Genomic DNA, 20093 nt, shown 5'->3' on the forward strand with positions numbered 1-20093 from the left:
AACCACTGGCTATTGTCTGTGATCCGAAGGCAGGGGAGAGATTTGCCTTCCCTGTGTCCATCCACCAGCCCAAGGGCAGGAGAGGGTTCTTTGTGGTCCCTGCTTTAATTGCATCATTATTATGCTGAGTAAACGAATCCTGGCAGCAGCTGAACCTGGCGGATGCCAAGCACATCCCAGAAAGGCATCCGGGAAGGGGCAACATCCAGCTGGCACGAGCAGGGGCTGGGGACCTGGATGGGACCCAGCCACCAGCAGGTGCTGGCAGAGCTGGGGGGGTTCAGGGGGGACCAGGGGTAGCCTGAACTCTTACCACCTCCCCCCCCCTCTACCACTACTCTTCTGCAGACTGTCAGCATCAATAAGGCCATTAATGCGCAGGAAGTGGCTGTCAAGGAGAAACATGCCAGAAATATCCTTCCCAAAGTTGGCTGTGGGACAAGCAAGAGTGGGAGCGCGGCTGGGGCTGCCCACAAAAGGGGCAGCAGCAAGGTGGCACATGGGGGAGGTGTTGGGGTGCTGAGGGTGCTAGGGTGGGACTCTAATGGGCTCTTGATGATGGTTGGGGTTTTTCCAGCATGGCAGTGAGTCCCTGCTCCTGCTGCTGCAGCCTTTGTTTGTCGGTGGGTGCCCAGCCCTGTGCTCCCAGTGCTGCTCACATCCCATGCGAGGGGAGGAGTGGTGGATGCCCACAGCAGGTTGCCTGCCTGGGAAGATGATGCTTAATTCCCAGTGGTGCTTGTGAGCATGCTGCCTCAAAAAGCAGATTCCCAGCATCCCAGCAGGGCCGTTGAGAAAGCTTTGCAGAGGTACAGCCCCAGTCCCGAGCATGCCATGGCACTCCTGGAGCAGTGGTGTAGGACTGGAGGAGAGGGGACAGCAAGTGCTGCCCTTGGGGACAGTGTGTGCCTGGGCTTGGCAGCTTACGAGCTCCCCGTGGTAGCCTGGTTCCCTTCAGCTCTCTGGGTACCAGCTGGGTTCAGAGTGGCAACTCTTCATCACCACCGAAGGGGAGGAGGCTGTTTCCTTGACCAGGCTCCACCATGCATCTTGGGCACGCACCACGAGAAGGGAGCACAGACCTTCTGGTCAGTGGTGAACCGGCTGCCGCTGTCGGGGAATGCCGTGCTCTGCTGGAAGTTCTGCCACGTCTTCCACAAGCTCCTCCGGGATGGCCACTCAAACGTGAGTGCTTGGCTCACCAGGTGCCAAAATCCTTTCCCTGGCAGGGCTGTATGGGGTGGTGGGATATGCTGGTGGGTTGGTGCCCTCCTGCGGGTCAGTCCTGGGTGGGGACTGGTACTGGCACCCTCCTCACTCACTCTGCCCATAACCCCCTGTGCTACAAACCCTGGTGCCAACCAGTGCCCTCCAGTGCCAGAGCAAACTGCTTGGTGCAGGGCACTGACGTCAGGGCAGGAGCATCAGCAGGGATCCTCCTGGCCGTGTGCAGATGGGGAAGCTGATGGCAGTGACAGCATGGGCAGGCTGCAGGGTTGGGAACAAATCAAGATCTCCCATTCCTGACCCTAGCTGCTGGCTCCACGTCTCACACACCCTGCCCCAGTCCTCTGCCTGTGCTGCGTGCTTATTGTCACTATCACTCCTCCAGGTCCTGAAAGACTCTCTGAGATACAAAAACGAGCTGAGTGACATGAGCAGGATGTGGGTAAGTGGCCAATCCCACCAGCCACTATGCGTGGGGACACTCTGGGGGACCTTCTGCCATATCTGGCACCCAGCCAGGCTGGGTATGGTGGGTTGGAGGGTGCTGTATCCCAGGAGGAGCCAGGCTCTAAGGGCAGAGCAGAGGCTGAGCTGTGGCTGACCCATGGCTACTCTGGGGTGGGTTTGCCGGTTGCGTTCAGTATCCCCTTCCACCAAAATCAAATGCCTTCTTCCTATTTTATGGCAAACCCCAGTAAAAATCTTGCTTTGACCATCAGAAGCAGCACTGAAGTCTGCAGATAAAGGGATAAGAAGGTCCTGACCCAATCCCTTCAACACATTTGCTGCAAGCCAGCCAGCAGCCCGCATGCCAAGGTGCCAGTGAGGAGGGGCTTTGGCTGGGTTTTTGGGGGAGATAAGGGAGAGGTCACTCATGCTGCAAGGAGAAAAGGCTTTTTCACAGCCTAGCTTGCATCTCAACAGCTTTTTGGTGTCCTCAGGGCCACCTGAGTGAGGGCTATGGGCAGCTCTGCAGCATCTACCTCAAACTGCTGAGAACCAAGATGGAGTTTCACACCAAGGTGAGCATCCCATCCCTGTACCCAAGACCACAGCAAGGGCTGGGCACTGGAGTGCTGGGGCGAAAGTGACAGCCATGCTCTGGGGCGGGACAGGGGCTGGCAGAGCTGTCCTAGTGCTGTCTCCCCCGTGGGTCCTCTCCGTCGTGGCCATCCTTCTGCCTCCATGAAACATGCCCCGGATTGCCAGTGTCCATCCTTAGCCTGGATTAAAATTGGCCCAAGAGCCAACACTTTGGGATGGCAGTTTTCCTGGTGGATCAGGGCTCCTTGGAATGCGTCTAGACTGGGCTGGGAATTGGTGAGCTACAAGAAGCAGTAAGAGACACCCCCCCCCCCCAGGTTTGGGGTGCATGCATCCAGGTATCCTTAATGGGCAGAGATGGAAGAGACCATGGGGTTCTGGAGTGGAGAGGGCTTAGGGGAGGGTGTACCATGCCATGCCGTGGGAACAGCTTCTGCCTGTCACCAGCACTGCCTTAGCACTATCTACAGGGGCTCAAGGGAGCCCTGGCAGGGCAGGGCCAGCACCGAGGTGTAAATTCCATGGAAAACCCTGCAGCACAGCCTGGCTTTTCTGCATCACCACAGATGTGGAGAGGGAAGCTGGGGATTTGGGTCAGGGGAGGTCCATGTTGGTGCACAGAGAAGGATGATCACCAGCACCTGCTCTGACTAGTGTGTATGTGTGGGGTGGCTATTCACCATGATCTGCAAATGAAGTAGCTGTGTTTAGAGACCTGCCTTCGCTTGGGACTGGGCTGTGAATGTAAGGTGCTCTGGTGCTTTCTGAAACAAGTATTTTAGACAGGCAGGAAAAGTAAAGTGGAAGCAACAAGTCAGCTTGGAGATCTAAGAACGGCGAGGAAGTAATGATTAGCTTGACCTAAGCACTGCTGAGTGTGCACAGCCTGAGTGCTCAGCAGAGCTTCCAACAGAGTCACAGATCTGAGGTTTCTTCGTGCACATCCAGACCTCAACCCATAAATCTCACCTTAGATTTATCAGGAGATCAGGACAAGGTAGCACAGAACAAACCCCTCTGCCCAAGCAGTCTCGGGGCTCCAGGGCTCTGGGAGGAATCCACCACTTCCTTGGGGAGATTATTCCAGTGGCTGATTGTTCTCATTGTGAAACATTTTGCCCTTGTATCCAGTCACAATGTCCCTGGCAGTAACTTGTGCCCATTGTCCCTCATTTTTAACATGTGAATCCTTGTAAAGAGAGTCTGCATCTTCTTTTAACCACCTTTTAAATACTGGAACATGGTAATGAGGTCTCTCCTAAGCTGTCTTTTCTCTAGGCTGAACAAGCCCAGTTCTCTCAGCCTTTCCTCATGTGGCAAGCTTCCCAGTCCTTTTATCATCCTTGTGGCTCTTCCCTGGACCCTCTCCAGCCAGTCCACATCATCTTTGTATAGCTGGGACCAAAACTGAACACTGTATCCCAGGTGTGGCCTGGCAAGCACTGAGTGGGACAACGATGTGTCTATCTCTGCTGGAGATGCCCTTGTTGATGTTCCCCAGCATTCTGTTGGCTTGTTTTGCCACAACTGCATACTTGTGTCCTCCAGCACCCCCAGTCCCTTTCCACAGAGCTGTCCCACACCCAGACAGATCCCAGCCTGTGTTGCACGCTTGGATCTCTTGTACAGGAGTAAATGACATTACAGACCACCTGCCCATATCAGTATCTTTGGTTTTGCCTCGAGCAAGCCAGCAAGTCCTGCATCTAGACTGCATTCGCAAGCAAACAACTCTATGACCTGAAATTTAAATTAAAACCAAATGTTTGACCCAGTATTGCAACATTTATTAAAAAAGATTATCAGTGTTGTATGTTATGTGATGCTAGTGGATCACGATCACTGTATAGCTGTACCTTTCATCATATCTCATCTAAATCCCCTCTGTCAGTTTAAAGCCGTTCCCCCTTGTCCTATCACTACACTACATCTACATCTACTACATCATCTCCTTCGTGTTCCACAGGTTTCTAAACCCAGGGAGAATTGGATTTTCTTGCTGGGCAGAGTATGGGCACCATGGATGGTGCTGGAGATGATGCAGTCACCCAAGGCTCCGCAGACCTTGTGTCAGCCCCTTTCCCCACTGCATCACTCCCACTGGGCATCCAAAGAGCTGTCCACATCTCTTGCACTGAGGCCACTGGCAGGATCAGCAACGCTGGTGTTCTCAGAGCTGTGTGATCCTCCAAAACCTGTTCCCACCCCCTGTTTCTGCTGCAGAATCCCCGCTTCCCCGGCAATCTCCAGATGTCCGACCGGCAGCTCGACGAGGCCGGGGAGAACGACGTCAATAACTTGTGAGTGTGGGGCAAGGGCAGGGTGGGTGCAGGCAGGGCTGTGGCACTGCTCAACCTCAGCAGCAGCACTGAGCCAGGAGCAGGGCCTGGCAGCTTCCCCCCAGCCCCGCTCAAGGCTGGTGCTCCCATGCCAGTACCTCCGCTTGTTCCTGTCGGGTGTCACCTTCACACGCTGAGGGCCACGGGTGGCCGTGGGAACACTCTCCAAACATCCTCATCCCTTTCTTCCTAGTTTCCAGCTGACAGTGGAGATGTTTGACTACCTGGAGTGTGAGCTGAACCTCTTCCAGACGGGTGAGCTCTCGCACTGCCCTGGGACTGAGCTGCTTTGGGGGAAGGCTCTGGGGAGAGGAGCTTGTTTCTGTTCTGGGCACTTCGCATGGGTTTCAGTTGATGTCCCTGCGTGCTGTGCTGTCTCCAGCAGTGCCATGGGGTCCTGGGGCAGGCACGGAGGCATCTTGCCTTCCTCTGTGTGAGCAAACAAGGGGTAAAACCACCCAGGCTCAAGCCTTGGGCTGTCACACACCTCTGCATGCTTGAGCAGGGTCAAGCTTGGGGTAAATTAAAGTGATCCTGGGGCAAGCCTTCAGCTGCTGCATGCCCCAGGCTAAGGGTGCTGGTAGGACAGAGCTGTGTTTCAGTAGGACTGGAGCAGCATCCTCACCTCTTGTCTGTACAGGGGGAGGGTTCTGATTCTACAGGGGCTCATCTGTCTTGGGAGTGCTCCCGGGATCTCTCACTTTTCCACCCACTGGAGGGGAATTGCTGGGTAGAGGGAGAAGCTGCCATCCTCTCCAGCCACCCTGCTAGCATCCCACAACTCATGGGAGGCCCATAAGGCTGAAACGTCAAGATGGTCACTGGATACATCAAGCATCCCATGCCCCCAGCCCTGGCAGAAATACTTCTTTTCTCTGGGGCGCATCCTTCTATAGCAATCTTCCAGTATCTAAAGGTGGCAAACAAGAAAGCTGGAAAGGGACTTGGATAAGGGCCTGTAGGGACAGGCCAAGGGGAATGGCTTGAACCTGCCCGAGGGGAGACTGAGCTGAGCTCTTAGGCAGAAGCTCTTCCCTCTGAGGGTGCTGAGGCGCTGGCACAGGGTGCCCAGAGAAGCTGTGGCTGCCCCATCCCTGGCAGTGCTCAAGGCCAGGTTGGACACAGGGGCTTGGAGCAAGCTGCTCCAGTGGAAGGGGTCCCTGCCCGTGGCAGGGGTTGGGACTGGATGAGCTTTAAGGTCCCTTCCAATACAAACCAGTCCGTGAGTCTATGATCCTGCAGCCCCAGCACAATGTGCATTTTGGTGTGATGTGGACAGAGGATTGAGGACATGAGGTATTACCAGCTGCTCCCGACTGGTTTTGGAGCATCCCCCTGCTGGCACACATGGCAGAATGCAGTGGGACAGCAGTGACTGGCAGAGCACAGGGGCTGCATGCCCTCGGGGGTCAGGAGTTCTGCCCAAGGACCTGGCTGGGGCACCTCCAGTCCACGGTTCCAGGCTGAAGTGTTTCCAGTGTTGGAGTCATGGGTGGGAATTTCTCCTCCCACCAAGCGTGCAAACCTGCTGTGGGCAGCAGGCTGGGTCCGCAAGGGCCAGCGGGTCTCTCTCTCCAGGTGGTATTAGTGCACATGCCTGACAAAGCATGGCACCAGCCGGTGCTGTGGGTGCTGTCAGGGCCTAATCCTGGGCTCCTTCCCTGCAGTGTTCAGTTCCCTGGACATGTCGCGCTCGGTGTCGGTGACGGCCGCAGGGCAGTGCCGCCTGGCCCCGCTCATCCAGGTCATCCTGGACTGCAGCCACCTCTATGACTACACCGTCAAGCTGCTCTTCAAGCTCCATTCCTGTGAGTGTCCCCAGTGCCGCGGGCAGGGGAGGACACGGGGTGGAACACCAGGGGTCACCACCCTGCTCAGTTCCAGGCCTTCTGGGGGGGTGAAGGGAGTCACATGGGCAAGGGAAAAGGAGGGGCAAGTGCTGGGGGATGGAGGTGTCCCAGAAGTCTCCCCTGCTGAGCACCCCTCAGCCACAGGGACAGTGTCCACCAGGAGCTGCCCTGGCTTTGGGCAGGCACTGGCTGCAAAACCCACATCCCTTGGTACCTTGAATTGTGATGGCAGCTGCCTGAATGCCAGCTTGCTGCCTTTCCCTGCCTGGGGTGTCTGATGGGGCACATGATCCCCTTCTGCAGCAGGACACAGTGCCAGGGTATTCAGACCCAGGACGAGAGTGTCCATCACTGGGAAAGACCCATCCCCACACGGCTGTGCCAATGGGCTGCCCTCTGATCTGTGCTCCTTCCCAGCATGGAGACACCCACCGATGTTTCTACTTGCTCCTTCTTCCAGGTCTGCCAGCAGATACCCTGCAGGGCCACCGGGATCGGTTCCTAGAACAGTTCAGAAAGTAAGTGCCCAGATGTGGGACAGATGTGGGGCACTGGCTGACCCAGCTGCTAGCCATGCTCCAGGGATGTTCCTGGGGCAGAGGGAGGATGGGGGAGGAATGCCAGAGCCCCTGTACCAGGCCTCAGGAGCTGAGTGATGGAGATGGAGGAGGCTCAGGAGTCAGTCTTGCTTGGGGCTATGAAATCCAACCTGTTTGCTTTCCCTGGAGCTTTCTGCACGGAAAAGTGATTTTTGCTTGTAGCTCCATATAAGAGGGATGTTTTGGTAGGAGCAATGGGTTGGGAGAACACAAGCAGCACATGAAGGCAGTTTGAGATGCTGCTGCGGGGCAGGGGTTTACATAAGCCCTGGTCATGACACCGAGGGATGGGACAGGGAAAAGAGATTTCCCCCCCTATTCTGTTGAATTTTAAGGAAAATTGACAGTTTCCCAAACACAAGGGAGTTTGTTAAAAGGGGCAGCTAAAGGATGAACCTTTGGGGTGTTGCACAGCTGAGGAGCGGTCCATGAAGAGTCTTGCCAAGAGCCTGCATGCCATGGGGTGGAGTGGGGCAGAGGTGATTTTTGCATCCCAGCTATCCCTGCGGGGACGTAGAAAGGAAAAGGTACAGCTTGTGGCACCTGCATCTGTCCCAAATTAAGGTGCCAATAAGAGATTTTTAAAGCTGCAGCAAAGGTTGTGGGAGGAGAGAGCTGGAACCAAGTTGCAGTCACCCAGTTACAGCATGGGATGGGTGGGTGCTGCTGTTTGTTGGAGGTGGGTGTTGTGTTTGTGAGGGCCATGAGCTGCTGCAGGGTGATGCTCGATTCAAGGTCACGAACTGCAAACCAGCGCCTATGGCAAAGCCAATGGGCATGGCCATTAGCAGGTGGCAGGATGGTCTGTGGGCTCGGACACCCCGGGCACAGCCCTTGGGGCAGTGTCAGCTGTGGGTATGGTGAGATACCCGCCAGGTGGCTGGAAGGGAGGGCAGCCGTGAGGGCAGGGCCGGGCAGTGCCGATCACCCCAGAACTGGAGATGCTGCCGGAGGGCGCTGTGCTCCTGGGGGAGCTGAAGGGGAAGGTGCAGGTGTGGCCTCCAGGCAGGAAGCCCCCAGCCCGCTGGGGCTGTTCCTCAGCAATTGGGCTGTTTCTGAGCTGTCCCTTCCAGCTTTGGCCGTGGTGAGGACAGCACAGAGAGGTGGCTGCACCTCAGTGCGCCCCAGTGCGGCCATTGTGCTGTGGCTCATGGTTTCAGAGACTCAGAGAGTGGTGAGGGCTGGAAGGGACCTTTGAAGATCCTCCTGTCCAACCGCTCTGCCCTGGGCAGGGATATCTTCCACCAGATGAAGTTGCTCCGGTTTCAGGTCCCTCTCTCTGCTCATCATGGCCTGGGTTTGGTGACAGTACATCATACACTCCAGCACAGCATGGTGGCCCAGTAACATCCTCCTGGAGCCAGGCGAGGGGCTGGAGCTGCCCACATTTGGGATGGGGTGTCTGGGTTGGGCAGGACCTGTCCCTCACCATTCCCTGCCCCTTGCAGGCTGAAGGACCTTTTCTACCGCTCCAGCAACCTGCAGTACTTCAAGCGGCTGATTCAGATCCCACAGCTGCCAGAGGTGAGACCTCAGGGTCAGCACTTCCCACACTTGCTGCCCCCATGGCCAGGAGCAGCAATGGGGCTGGTGGCACTGGGACGGTGCCCAAAGGGTGTCAGCTGCCAAGTTGCCTGGCTTCCTGAGGCCAGCGGCAGTGTGTGGCTTCTGGGGCCTGAGGCTCATCCTGCATCCCTGTGGATGGGATCCTGCAGGATGGAGCTGCCTCTCCAGCCCAGGGCTGGGACCCCCTCTCACAGTGACCTTGAGCCCTTGGCAGGATCTGTCCCTGGGGTCCTGGCTCCATCCCTGCAGGTGCTGGCTCTGTTCTCATGGTTCAGGGCACAGCCAGCTCAGCACTGGGGCAGGATTTCAAGCAGCAGTGCCGGTGCTCTCCGCAGCAGCCACACTCCCCTTTCTCCCCAGAACCCCCCCAATTTCCTGCGCGCCTCCGCACTGTCAGAGCACATCAGCCCTGTGGTGGTCATCCCCGCTGAGGCATCCTCACCCGACAGTGAGCCCATCACGGACCTGGTGGAGATGGACACAGCCTCACAGGTGAGCTGCCACAGCACTGCCTGTGCACCCCAGGCTGCAGAGGGGATGGTGGGTGCCCTTTGGCTCCCAGACCAGGGTTGTTTCTCCAAAACCACACCATGGTCACGGCTGGGACAGTGGGGATGGCCTTAGGCACTGCGGAGCATTGCTGCAGCGGGACCTGTTGGCACTGGGTGTCGCATGTGGGTGCTGCACAGTCTAAGCCAGGCTCTAGTCATCTGGGAGTGCTTCTCTTAGTTTGGTGCCCTACAGTGATGGCTGGCTGGAGATGTTTGGCTTCTTAACATTGCCCCTCTGCACTGCATGCCTGCATTAGGTCCTCACTCCCCTTTCCACCAAGAGCTGTCCCCTGGCACTGAGCATTTTGGGAGGGGAAGAGGCGTGCAGTGACATGGCTTATGGGGCCCATCCCCACCCCCAGGAGTGGGGACAGATCAGAGATGATTCATGTTCAATATGTTCAACATGTTCAGTACCCTGGTAGCAGCGGGGAGGATCCAGCCCCAGTGTCACAGCAGCACCAGCAGGCAGCAGCCCTGCTGCCACTTGGGCTTGGTGATGTTGCCAGGGATATGGAAGGGATGAGGGCTCCCGGGCAGTGCTGGGTTCACTCCAGGTCCCTGCTGCTCCCCCTGCAGAGCCTGTTTGACAGTAAGTTTGACGACATCTTCGGCAGCTCTTTGGGCAGTGACCCCTTCAACTTCAACAGCCAGAATGGGATGAACAAGGATGACAAGTAAGCAGTTGGGTTTATGCCATGGAGGCAGCAAGGGCTGGATTAGGAGCTCCCAGCACGGCGCCATGGTGGCCGAGGGGACACCTCCATCCCAGGATGCATCCCCACGGCACCAGCGTGGGTGGAGCATGTACCTGGTGTCTCCTTCCCAGGGACCGCTTAATCGAGCAGCTTTATGGGGAGATCGCAGCCCTGAAGGAGGAGCTGGAGAACTTCAAGGCTGAGGTGGGTGACAACCATCCTGTGATGCAGTGAGCACCCATGTGGGAGGTCCAGGGGCAAGATGAGACCCAGCAGCTCACGCTGGGAATGAGGCTGATGGGGTAATGGCTGTGTCCCTGGATGGGCAAGGATTGACACTGTCATAGAATCAGAGCCTGGTTTAGGTTGGAAGGGACCTTAAAGTTCATCCAGTTCCAACCACTGCCACAGGCAGGGACCCCTTCCACTGGAGCAGCTTGCTCCAAGCCCCATCCAACCTGGCCTTAAACACTGCCACAGTGTGGGGGCAGCCACAGCTCCTCTGGGCACCCTGTGCCAGCGCCTCAGCACCCTCCCAGGGAAGAGCTTCTGCCTAAGAGCTCAGCTCAGTCTTCCCCTTTGGCAGGGTAAAGCAGTTCCTCTTCTCCTCTCACTACTGTCTGTCCTGCCCTGTCCCTGTTTCTGCATCCCTGGTGCTGCCATCCCTGCCATTACAGGGGGTCCCTAGGTGTGCCAGAGGATCCGTGTCCCTGCTGGGAGGGGCCAGGCTCACCCCCATTGCCCAGCATCCTCCTTGCTTCACCCCAGTGCACTTGGTGCACTGTGGGGTGCTACCCATGGGGTGTCTGCCGGCCAGTACTGGCAGGCATGGGGCAGCACTGGCAGCCATGGAAAAGCATTGGGAGCTGCCCGCTGCCGTTCTGCAGAGCACACGGGGCATGATGCAGCTGCGCGGTCGCGCCAGCGAGCTGGAAGCTGAGCTGGCCGAGCAGCAGCACCTGAAGCAGCAGGCGCAGGATGAGAGCGAGTTTCTGCGCACGGAGCTGGAGGAGCTGAAGAAGCAGCGGGAGGACACGGAGAAGGCACAGAGGAGCCTGACGGAGATTGAAAGTGAGCAGGGAGAGCCGGTGCTTGGCTCGGGGTCAAGGTGAGCCACGGGGCTGGAGTCCTGGTGCTCACCCCAGTGTCCCTGTGTGTGGGGCAGGGCGGGCACAGGCCAATGAACAGCGCTACAGCAAGCTGAAGGAGAAGTATAGCGAGCTGGTGCAGAACCATGCTGACCTCCTGCGGAAGGTGGGTTACCCAAACACACCCTGGTATCCCTTTTTGTCAGCCGTGCCCCGTGACACCAGGGGTTGCTGAGCTCCTCTGCCCTCACCAGAACGCAGAGGTGACCAAGCAGGTGACAGCAGCCAGGCAGGCCCAGGGAGATGTGGAGCGGGAGAAGAAGGAGCTGGAGGACTCCTTCCAGCGGGTGAGCGAGCAGGCTCAGAGGAAGGTGAGTGGGAACCGAGCAGGGGACATGCCAGGAATGGCTGGGGGAGCTCCCCACTGGGGCTCTGGTGCCAGCCTCTGTTCTTGCTGGCAGTCTCAGGAGCAGGCAGAAGTGCTGGATACTCTGAAGAGGGAGCTGGCAGCCAGCAGACAGGAGCTGCAGGTCCTCCAGGGCACACTGGAGTCCAGCACACAGGTGGGAGTCCAAGGGTGGCCCTGCAGGGTCTGCCTGCTGTCACTGCTTGCGTAGGTGTCCCCTTCCCAGAGGCGTTGCCCACTGTTGGCGTACTCCCAGCAGGGAGATAACCAACTCCCTGTCTTCTACTTCCTCGCACCTACGTGGGTTTAATGCTTTGGGGCTGAGAAATGCAGGGAGTTAAAGATTCCTGGATACAAGAGCATGCTGAGCAATGGCCTCCAGCAGCAGGGTTTGTTAAACAGACCCCTGCCAGGGCAGGATCAGGGAAGGCAGCTCTGCCCACTGTAAAACTTTGGCAGGCTCGCTGCTGTGCCAGAGAGTGTTTCATGCTTGTGAAGCCCTGGAGGCAGGCAGGGTCTTCTGTGCTCCTTACAGAAGATGGCAGGAGAATGCAGTGGGACAGGGATGGGGCAGAGCTGGAGCTGGCAGCCACCACCTTTCATCCACCCCTCCATCAGGATGTTGACAGTCATCATAGCAGTGGGTTTCACTGATAAAAGTGAAAGGGCTCTCCAGGGAGCCTTGGCTGGCCCCAGACAAGGCCATCAGTGCTGCAGGGATGCTGCCAGGGAGTGGGTGATGCAAAGCTGCAACCTGCATGGGCTGCGATGCACCAAGCAGGGACAGTTGGGGTGACCCAAGCCTGGCCCATGACCAAGTCCCCAGCCTGGAGGGTTCACCCTTGGCTCAGCCCCCAGTGCTTTGTGCCCACGCAGGCGGGAGCGGAGCAGAGCACCCGAATCGCCGGCCTGGAGCAGGAGAGGGAGAGCCTGAGCCGGGCAGCGGAGCGGCATGGGGAGGAGGTGGCTGCCCTGCATGCTGAGCTGCAGCAGATGCGGGACAGGCTTGGCCGTGAGCAGGAGAGCAGCAAGACGGAGCTGGAGATATTGCAGGCCCAGCTGAGAGACAAGGTACTGCAGGGGCATCCCAGCATCTCCCTCCCTGCCATGCTGTGAGGTCCAGCAGAGCTGGAGGCAGCGGCAGGGCATGGGGCTGATTCCCAGCCAGGACGGACTGGGTTCCCAGTCCATGACCCCCACTTTGGTTCCGCAGGAGAGCAAGGAGCAGGCGCTGCAGCAGCACGTGGCTGAGGAGCAGTTTGCCCTGCTGCAGGGCACCGTGCAGGAGGCCAAGCGGATGGTGCAGGATGCCCTCAGCCGCCTGGAGGATCCTGCCCACATGGCCTGCACCGGCTCTGCAGGTGAGTTCCCTGGGGGCTCGCCAAACCTGGCGTTATCCCAACCTGCTGCCACGCCAAGCCCCACTCTCTGCTGTCCTCTGGGCCATGCCAGCAGCACTCCCTGCGTTTGAGTCCTGCCTGCTGTCTGCCTGCAGATTGCCTCCTGTCCAGGACACTGGCAGCCTCTGAGTGCGTGGAGAGGCTGCAGGATGCACACGGCAAATACGTTTCTGACCGCACAGGTGAGAGCCAGCAGGGGCTGCGCTGGGGGAAAGGGGCAGCTGCAGCACTTTGGGGCTGGGTGGGCAGCACCCACCAGGGCTGAGGCGTGTGCCCCTGTCCTACTGCAGCCATTGGCTCCCTGCTGCCCACCCTGGCCCTGTTTGCCCACCTCGTCAGTGACACCCTCCTGCAGGGCAGCGCGACCTCCCACCTGGCCCCCATGGAGCCCGCTGACCGTAAGTGCTGCTGACCAGGCAGGGGGGACAGGGGCTGGGACAGGCAGGGGCTGTGGTGAGCAGGGGCTGGGGCAGGCGGGGGGAACAGGGGCAGGGGCTTGCAGGGCGCGGGGGGGGAACAGGGGCAGGGGCTGTGGTGAGCAGGGGCTGGGGCAGGCGGGGGGAACAGGGGCAGGGGCTGGGGCAGGCAGGGGCTGGGGCAGGCGGGGGGAACAGGGGCAGGGGCTGGGGCGGGCAGGGGCTGGGGCAGGCGGGGGGAACCAGGGGCAGGGTGGGCTGCGGCCGGGGGAACAGGGGCAGGGGCTGGGGCGGGCAGGGGCTGGGGCAGGCGGGGGGAACAGGGGCAGGGGCTGGGGCGGGCAGGGGCTGGGGCAGGCGGGGGGAGCAGGGGCAGGGGCTGGGGCGGGCAGGGGCTGGTTGCCTCTGTTCCTGCCTGCGGTACCCCCAGCCTGTCATGCTGCCCTTGCAGGTCTGCTGGAGGCGTGTAAGCAGTGTGGCAGCGAGGCCATGAGCTACCTCAGTGCCCTGCAGGACCCGGGCAAGGTGAAAGGTGCTGACTGCATCCTGCTGACGACCTGTCTGGGCCGTATCAGCGCCATCGGGGAGGTGGGTGCCCAGGAGGGCTGGTGGGATGGGGTCAGGCTGTGGTGGACACTGCCAGAGGGGCTATGCTGCCCCTGGACGGTCCTTTTTGTCCTCTCCCATCCCCAGGAGCTGAGGCCCAGAGGGCTGGATGTCAAGCAGGAGGAGCTGGGTGACCTGGTGGACAAGGAGATGGCAGCAACAGCAGCGGCCATTGAAACAGCAGCAGCCCGCATCGAGGTAAGGGTTGCCGCATGCCACGAGGCACCCATGGGTGCTGTGTCTGCCAGGACTACCAGCACGAGGCCAGGGTGGCACAGGGCTCTCAGCACAGCCTCTCTCCCCTTTACCAGGAGATGCTGAGCAAGGCACGGGCTGGTGACACTGGAGTAAAACTGGAAGTGAATGAGAGGTGAGCAGGATGTGGCCCAGTGCCACACGCAGAGCAGCTGCCCCATAGCTTAGGGGTCTCTCTGCCCCGCAAGTGGGGCTCAGTGGTGTTTGTCTCACAGGATCCTGGGCTCCTGCACGGGCCTCATGCAGGCCATCCGCGTCCTGGTCCTGGCCTCCAAGGACCTCCAGAGAGAGATTGTGGAGAGTGGACGGGTGAGCTGGGGACAGGGATGCAGGCAGGGGTGCACACAGGGGATGTGGGCAAGGCACAGGGCCAGTTGGAGCCACCATGCACTTGCTGGGGTCTGCTGCTCCCAGCCTTGACCCACTGGTTAATCCACACTGGCTGCCAGGAGCCTCAGCCCCAGCCCGAGGTCTTGCCCTGGCCATGGTCCCCAGGTGTCACGGAGGTCCCCGATCTCCCTTTCCATGTAGGGGACCCTATCACCCCCTTTATTCAGGGTTCCCAGTTCCCATGCACATCCTAAACGAAGCCCGCCCTTACTCCGTTCCCCATGAGCAGGGGTTTAGGGGTCCCAGGCCTTGCCACCTCCCTCTCCCCCACCTGTGACCATGCCTTTCCTGATGACAGGGTGCGGCATCCCCCAAGGAGTTCTATGCCAAGAATTCCCGCTGGACAGAGGGTCTCATCTCCGCCTCCAAGGCTGTGGGCTGGGGTGCCACTGTCATGGTGTAAGTGCCGCTGCCGCCAGAGTGGGGAGGGGTGGCAGGGTCCTTCTGTCCCCACAGGGAGGGGACAGGGTAGCAGGAGGATGCTCCAGCCCCTCTCTGCCCTCCTGCAGCGATGCTGCTGACCTGGTGGTGCAAGGCAAGGGCACCTTCGAGGAGCTGATGGTCTGCTCCCGAGAGATTGCAGCCAGCACTGCCCAGCTCGTGGCAGCCTCCAAGGTAGGGACCTCAAGGAGCTCTCCTGCTGTTGCCTGCACTCTGGAGCCCAGAAACCAACTGCATCCTGGGGGCCTGCATGTCCCAGGGTCAAGGGAGGGGGAATGGCTTGAACCAGCCAGAACAGGGGAGACTGAGCTGAGCTCTTAGGCAGAAGCTCTTCCCTGGGAGGGTGCTGAGGCGCTGGCACAGGGTGCCCAGAGAAGCTGGGGCTGCCCCATCCCTGGCAGTGTGTAAGCACACCCCTTCTCCCTGCCCTGCAGGTGAAGGCAGACAAAGACAGCGCCAACCTTTGCAAGCTCCAGCAAGCCTCACGGGGCGTCAACCAGGCCACAGCCAGCGTGGTGGCCTCCACCAAGGCCGGGAAGTCACAGGTGGAGGAGAAAGGTAAGTGTGGGGCTGCAGGAGCATAGACCTGCCCTGAAACCCCAGCTCTTCGCGCTCGCCATCTTCAGTTGGCTGTGTTCTGGTGGCCTCTGCCTGTGGCTGTCCCTTGGTCACTGCCTGCACATGCCATGGTGGCAAACCCTGCCCACAGCATGGAAGCTGCTGGGGATTCTGAGCTGGGGAGGAGCACTCGAGGGGGGCTGATGGTGTCTTTATCCACAGACAGCATGGACTTCTCCAGCATGACACTGACCCAGATCAAGCGTCAGGAGATGGATTCACAGGTAAGAGGTTCCTCCATGCTGGTGCCTCGCTCGGGCTACTGAAAGGCTGCCTGGGCTGGGGGGGGTGGGGGTGTCACCCTGCCCAGATGCCTAGCTCCAACTCACAGGGAAATTCCATGGGATGAAGGCAACAGATGGATTTGCCCAGGAGCCACATGCACTTGGTCCTTGAGCCTTCCCCAGTGTTGTCCCCATCATGGCACAACAGCCTGTGGCCTCCCCCTGCCCTCATGTGCCCACTGGGCTGCCCCACAGCACCTGCCTCTGCCTGCCATGGGGCAGCCCTGGGGAGTTCCCTTTCCCAGGGTGCCTGCAGGCAGTGTCCACCCAAGCTGAATCCCATCCCCAGGACTGACCACTTGCCGTTGGAGCACTCATGGGGTGTACCTCAATGGTCTTTGGGCTCATTACTAGGGAGCCACTGGGTGTGAAAGGGGTGCCCAGCCCAGCATGGCTTCATGCCAGCCAGAGCACCGGCTGCTGTGCCAGGGCACAGGGTGGCCATGGTGAGTGTGACAACCTTCAGGTGCGGGTGCTGGAGCTGGAAAACCAGCTGCAGAAGGAGCGGCAGAAGCTGGGAGAGCTGCGCAAGAAGCACTATGAGCTGGCAGGAGTGGCAGAGGGCTGGGAGGACGGTGAGTGCATCCCAGGCCTGGTCCAGCCAGGAAGCTGCTCTGGGAAGGAGCAGGGAAGGATGGGGAAGCCCTGCCCACAGTCCAGGCAGGAAGCAGGCAGGGATTTCACTCCAGTGGGCACAACTGGTGCCTGGGTAGCTGGCACATGGGGGCAAAGCCATGGAGACCCTGAACTGTGCAAGAGCCTGGAGGACCCACATAGAATCCCAGCCTGGTTTGGGTTGGGAGGGCCCTAAAGCTTGTTCAGTTCCATCCCCATGCCACAGGCAGGGACAGCTTCCACCGGAGCAGCTTGCTCCAAGCCCCTGTGTCCAACCTGGCCTTGAACCTGGTCCAGCCTGCATCACCCTTGGGCTCAGCTGTCCTGCGAACCTGCGAGGAGTCCCAGAGGGCTCATGCAGAAGGATGCTGCAGGGCACCATGTTCCTTTTCACCCCCTTGCCCTCTGTGTTCCCCTTCAGCAGCGGATTAGCCCCAGTGGCAGAAGCAGCTGCAGGGGACACCCCTGCGGCCAGCCAGGACGCAGCTCAGTGCAGCCTTTTGGGAAGATCCACAATAAACCGGTGCAAAAGCCACCCCGAAGCACATGTCCTCCGCATCCCCCTGCCAGGAGCCGCCTCCAGCGCCAGAGCACCGGGAGCTGCTGGGGCAGGAGCGAGGGCTCACCAGCCCGCCACCAGCCACAAACCGCACGTGTATTTATCAGAGCTGCTTGGGGTTGGGGGACCGCTGGGGGGGCTTTAACCCTTTCATTTTGGTTTTGCACAGATCTTTGGAACTCTCCGAACCGGCTCGGGCTGAGCGAGAGCGCTCGGGTTTCTTTTGCCTCTCGCTGCTTTTCCAGCCTTAACCCAGTCCCTGGCTCAGTGCAAGCATCCCCCTGCTGTGAAGGGGCCTGTTAAGGGCCCCAGGGTGCCACTCTTGGGGTGCTGCTGGCTTGGTGCTAAGTGTGCTCCCCTCCAGCAGGGCACCAAATGCCTTTGGCTCATGCAGGGTGGGTGGGAGCATGCCCATGGGACAGGGTAACCAAGGTGCTGGCAGCAGCAGCATCAGGGAACAGGGCAGGCAGCAGGAGGGTTGCTGCCGAGTATCTGGGTCCCCAGAACGTGTTCCCCCATTCTGTCCCGGAGCTGGGCTGCCCTGCCCCAATAGATCACTGTGTTCATGCCAGCAATAAACCCTTACGCAAGGTGCTGGGCAGGGGCTGGGACAACCATAGTGCCACCACACAAGCCACCAGCTCCTGGGGATGGGGCATGGCTATAGGGCAGCAACGTAGAGGGTTTGGGGGGCAGACAGGGTGCCCAAAACCAGAGCACCCCAAGCCAGAGCACGCAGCTGCCTGTGCCCACTCACTCTGGGCTGGTGCTGCCTCTGTGTACTCATCACCCGCTTTGGTGCAAGGGGGATCAGTGCTGGCGTTGCCATGGGGCTGGCACCAGCTAGGGAACCTTTGTGCCTTGGAGCAGGGGGCTCGGAGGGCAGGGGGCTTCTGCCAGCTTCGGGCCCCCCAGCTCATCTCGCTGCAGCAGGGACAGTGGCATCAGACTGCGCAGCAGTGACCCCATCCCTCACGGTCTTGCCCATGTCCCTTGCAGGGCCAGGGTGTCCTTCCCAGCCTGGCAGCATTGCTGCCTGCACCCTGCCTTCAGGCAGCTGCCCCTTCCTGGGGGTGAGACAGCCAGACCAGCCCCCTGGGAGTGCTGGGGGTGCAGCGTTTGGCCTTATTCTCCCTTTAGAAAGTGGTGGCTGGTCTGTCACCATGTGCTGCCTTTGGCTGGCCCTTGAGCAGTGGGACCCGCTAGCATCCCCCTGCCAAGCCAGGCCATCACCACAGCCTCAGGGCTGCCACCTCCTACGCACAGGATAGCGCAACCGTCCACCATGCCAGGACCCAGTGCCCCCATGTGCTCTAGCCAGCCCTGCCTCTAGCACACCTGCCCCATGCTCCTGCCTGCCAGGGGGCACTCAGGGCTCCCCCTGGGCTCCCCTCTGCCTCGACATGCCCCTATCCAGCTCCCTCCAGATAAAATACCAACCACCCCATTCCTGCAGGACACCAGGAGCCCCAACACCCTCCCCCTCTTTCTGGGGGGATGTCTTGCCTGTGCAGGGTACCCCCAACTACCTCAGGCCTCCAGGCCAGGTTGGGGCTGGGGATGATGAGGGGGTTGCGGTGGGGGCTCGGGGATGGCGGCACCATTTTCTCGCCTGAACTCCCTTTTTGTATCTCGGCTGAGTGCTGGTGGAGGGAAGGTGTCCCCCCTGCAGTCCCCAGCGCTAGTGGCTGGTGCTGGGGACAGTGGGGGTGCCCCTGCTCTGCACATTGGGTTGATTAATTACTTTTTTTTCCATTGTATAATTACTACGTTGTGTGTTTTCAATTTTTCAATAAAGCCTTCAGCCCAGCTCTGCGGCTCCGGGGTGGGTGGCAGGGACCTGAGTCACCATGGGGGTCCTGGGGCTCGGACCCTCCGAAAAAGTGACCTGGGGAGAAGCTGTCAAGGTGACCTGGGCGATGATGTCCCCTTCCAAGTTCTGTGCTCAGGGCCACCGTGCACATCACCTCTGTTGTGTGTTGTGGGGGCGACCATGATGTGGTCCCTGCTCAGCCCTGAGAAGCAGGGGTGGCTTTGGCCGCGCCCCAGCCTGCTCCCTCTCTGGTGAGGTAATGCTGCAGAGGGGCCGTGCAGATGCCCTGCCCTCCTCAGCTGGGCTGCAGGGTCCCCTCGGAAGGCCCATGGCACAGGGGTGGCCTGTGGGAGTCTTGGCTAGGGAGATGCTCAGGGGAATCGTGTTCTGTGTGGTCCGTGTCATCGTCCCTGCCATGGTGCCTCCTGGCAGGGCACAGAGGCGAGGATGGGACAGGGACAGGGGTCGCACAGGGACAGTGGCTGTCAGGGATCCAGGGGGAACAGGGGTACTGATGGAACAGGGACATGGAATTTCCAGGACAAAAGCAGCCCAGACCCCTGCGCCAAAGAGACTGTGCTCAGTGCCATCAAGGAGTGCAGGAAGAGGCCCTTGCAGCAGGAGGACAACCAGGCTTTGGGAAGTGATCATGACAACAAGAGGAGGTAATGAGCCAGCAGTCCAGGTCACTGCAAGTGAGGTGGGAAGGTCTAAATGGGGCTAGTGCTTCAGTGGTGGCAAACGGGATGTGACCAGGAGTGGGTGGGAAAATGCTGCTGGAAGTGAACTGCAGAGGGAAGCACAGCCATCCCATCACCTGGGCCTCTGGGCTGTGTCGGGAATTTCTCCTGGACTTCGTTTTGCCCTTGAGATTAGCTGGATGTGGTTTAGGTCTTTTTGGGCACCACAGTGGTGGTGCCCATCCCTGGGGAGACCCTCCACAGCACGTACTACCCACTGTAGTTGGTGGCATCACCAAATCCTGGCGTGTCCATGACACTCAAGAGCAGCTTGCCACCCTTCTCCTCAATGTCCACCATGTGCTTGATGATCTCCACTGTCTGTGTGATGCGCTCTGCAGCAGCAGGAGATGTGAATGGTGGTGGTGGGGAGGGTACCGTGGGTGAGAGGCAATGGGGGTGGTGCAGGGAGATGCTGCAGCCCCTCAGGTGTCACCCCAAACCCTGCAAGGCTGGGATGGCTTTGCAGGATCAGCCTCTATGTGCACTGGGGTCCAGAGCCAGGAGTTGATGCTCCATGCCATAGACCCTGGCATCCATACGAACGCGTACCCATCCCGTGGTGGCTGTGCCACTGCCGTCCCATGA

General features: G+C 59.6%; 1 protein-coding gene across 3 annotated transcripts in view; it reads left to right on the top strand.

Annotated features, from left to right (window-relative positions):
- HIP1 (huntingtin interacting protein 1) overlaps nt 1-18791 on the top strand; it is a 43249-nt gene extending 24458 nt beyond the window's left edge. For 2 of the 3 annotated variants that reach the window (XM_061375713.1, XM_061375715.1), the window contains exons 2-31: nt 349-412; nt 1043-1185; nt 1613-1669; nt 2169-2249; nt 4495-4571; nt 4804-4865; nt 6278-6418; nt 6921-6978; nt 8508-8583; nt 8986-9117; nt 9756-9853; nt 10006-10078; nt 10762-10945; nt 11040-11128; nt 11217-11333; nt 11424-11525; nt 12245-12439; nt 12582-12729; nt 12864-12950; nt 13059-13166; nt 13636-13772; nt 13878-13988; nt 14102-14160; nt 14261-14354; nt 14734-14834; nt 14945-15050; nt 15311-15434; nt 15657-15718; nt 16245-16353; nt 16815-18791. In XM_061375713.1, coding sequence (XP_061231697.1) covers nt 349-412; nt 1043-1185; nt 1613-1669; nt 2169-2249; nt 4495-4571; nt 4804-4865; nt 6278-6418; nt 6921-6978; nt 8508-8583; nt 8986-9117; nt 9756-9853; nt 10006-10078; nt 10762-10945; nt 11040-11128; nt 11217-11333; nt 11424-11525; nt 12245-12439; nt 12582-12729; nt 12864-12950; nt 13059-13166; nt 13636-13772; nt 13878-13988; nt 14102-14160; nt 14261-14354; nt 14734-14834; nt 14945-15050; nt 15311-15434; nt 15657-15718; nt 16245-16353; nt 16815-16825 — 3006 coding nt within the window. In that variant the 3' untranslated portion in view covers nt 16826-18791. The remainder of the gene's footprint in view (nt 1-348; nt 413-1042; nt 1186-1612; nt 1670-2168; nt 2250-4494; nt 4572-4803; nt 4866-6277; nt 6419-6920; nt 6979-8507; nt 8584-8985; nt 9118-9755; nt 9854-10005; nt 10079-10761; nt 10946-11039; nt 11129-11216; nt 11334-11423; nt 11526-12244; nt 12440-12581; nt 12730-12863; nt 12951-13058; nt 13167-13635; nt 13773-13877; nt 13989-14101; nt 14161-14260; nt 14355-14733; nt 14835-14944; nt 15051-15310; nt 15435-15656; nt 15719-16244; nt 16354-16814) is intronic. The other variant, XM_061375714.1, reaches the window with a different exon arrangement.
- Nucleotides 18792-20093: the final 1302 nt, after the last annotated feature.

This window comes from Neopsephotus bourkii, unplaced genomic scaffold (assembly GCF_033783945.1).
Source record: "Neopsephotus bourkii isolate Nb327-2 ecotype Australia unplaced genomic scaffold, CSIRO-AGI_Nbou_v1 NB_1675, whole genome shotgun sequence".
Taxonomy (NCBI): domain Eukaryota; kingdom Metazoa; phylum Chordata; class Aves; order Psittaciformes; family Psittacidae; genus Neopsephotus; species Neopsephotus bourkii.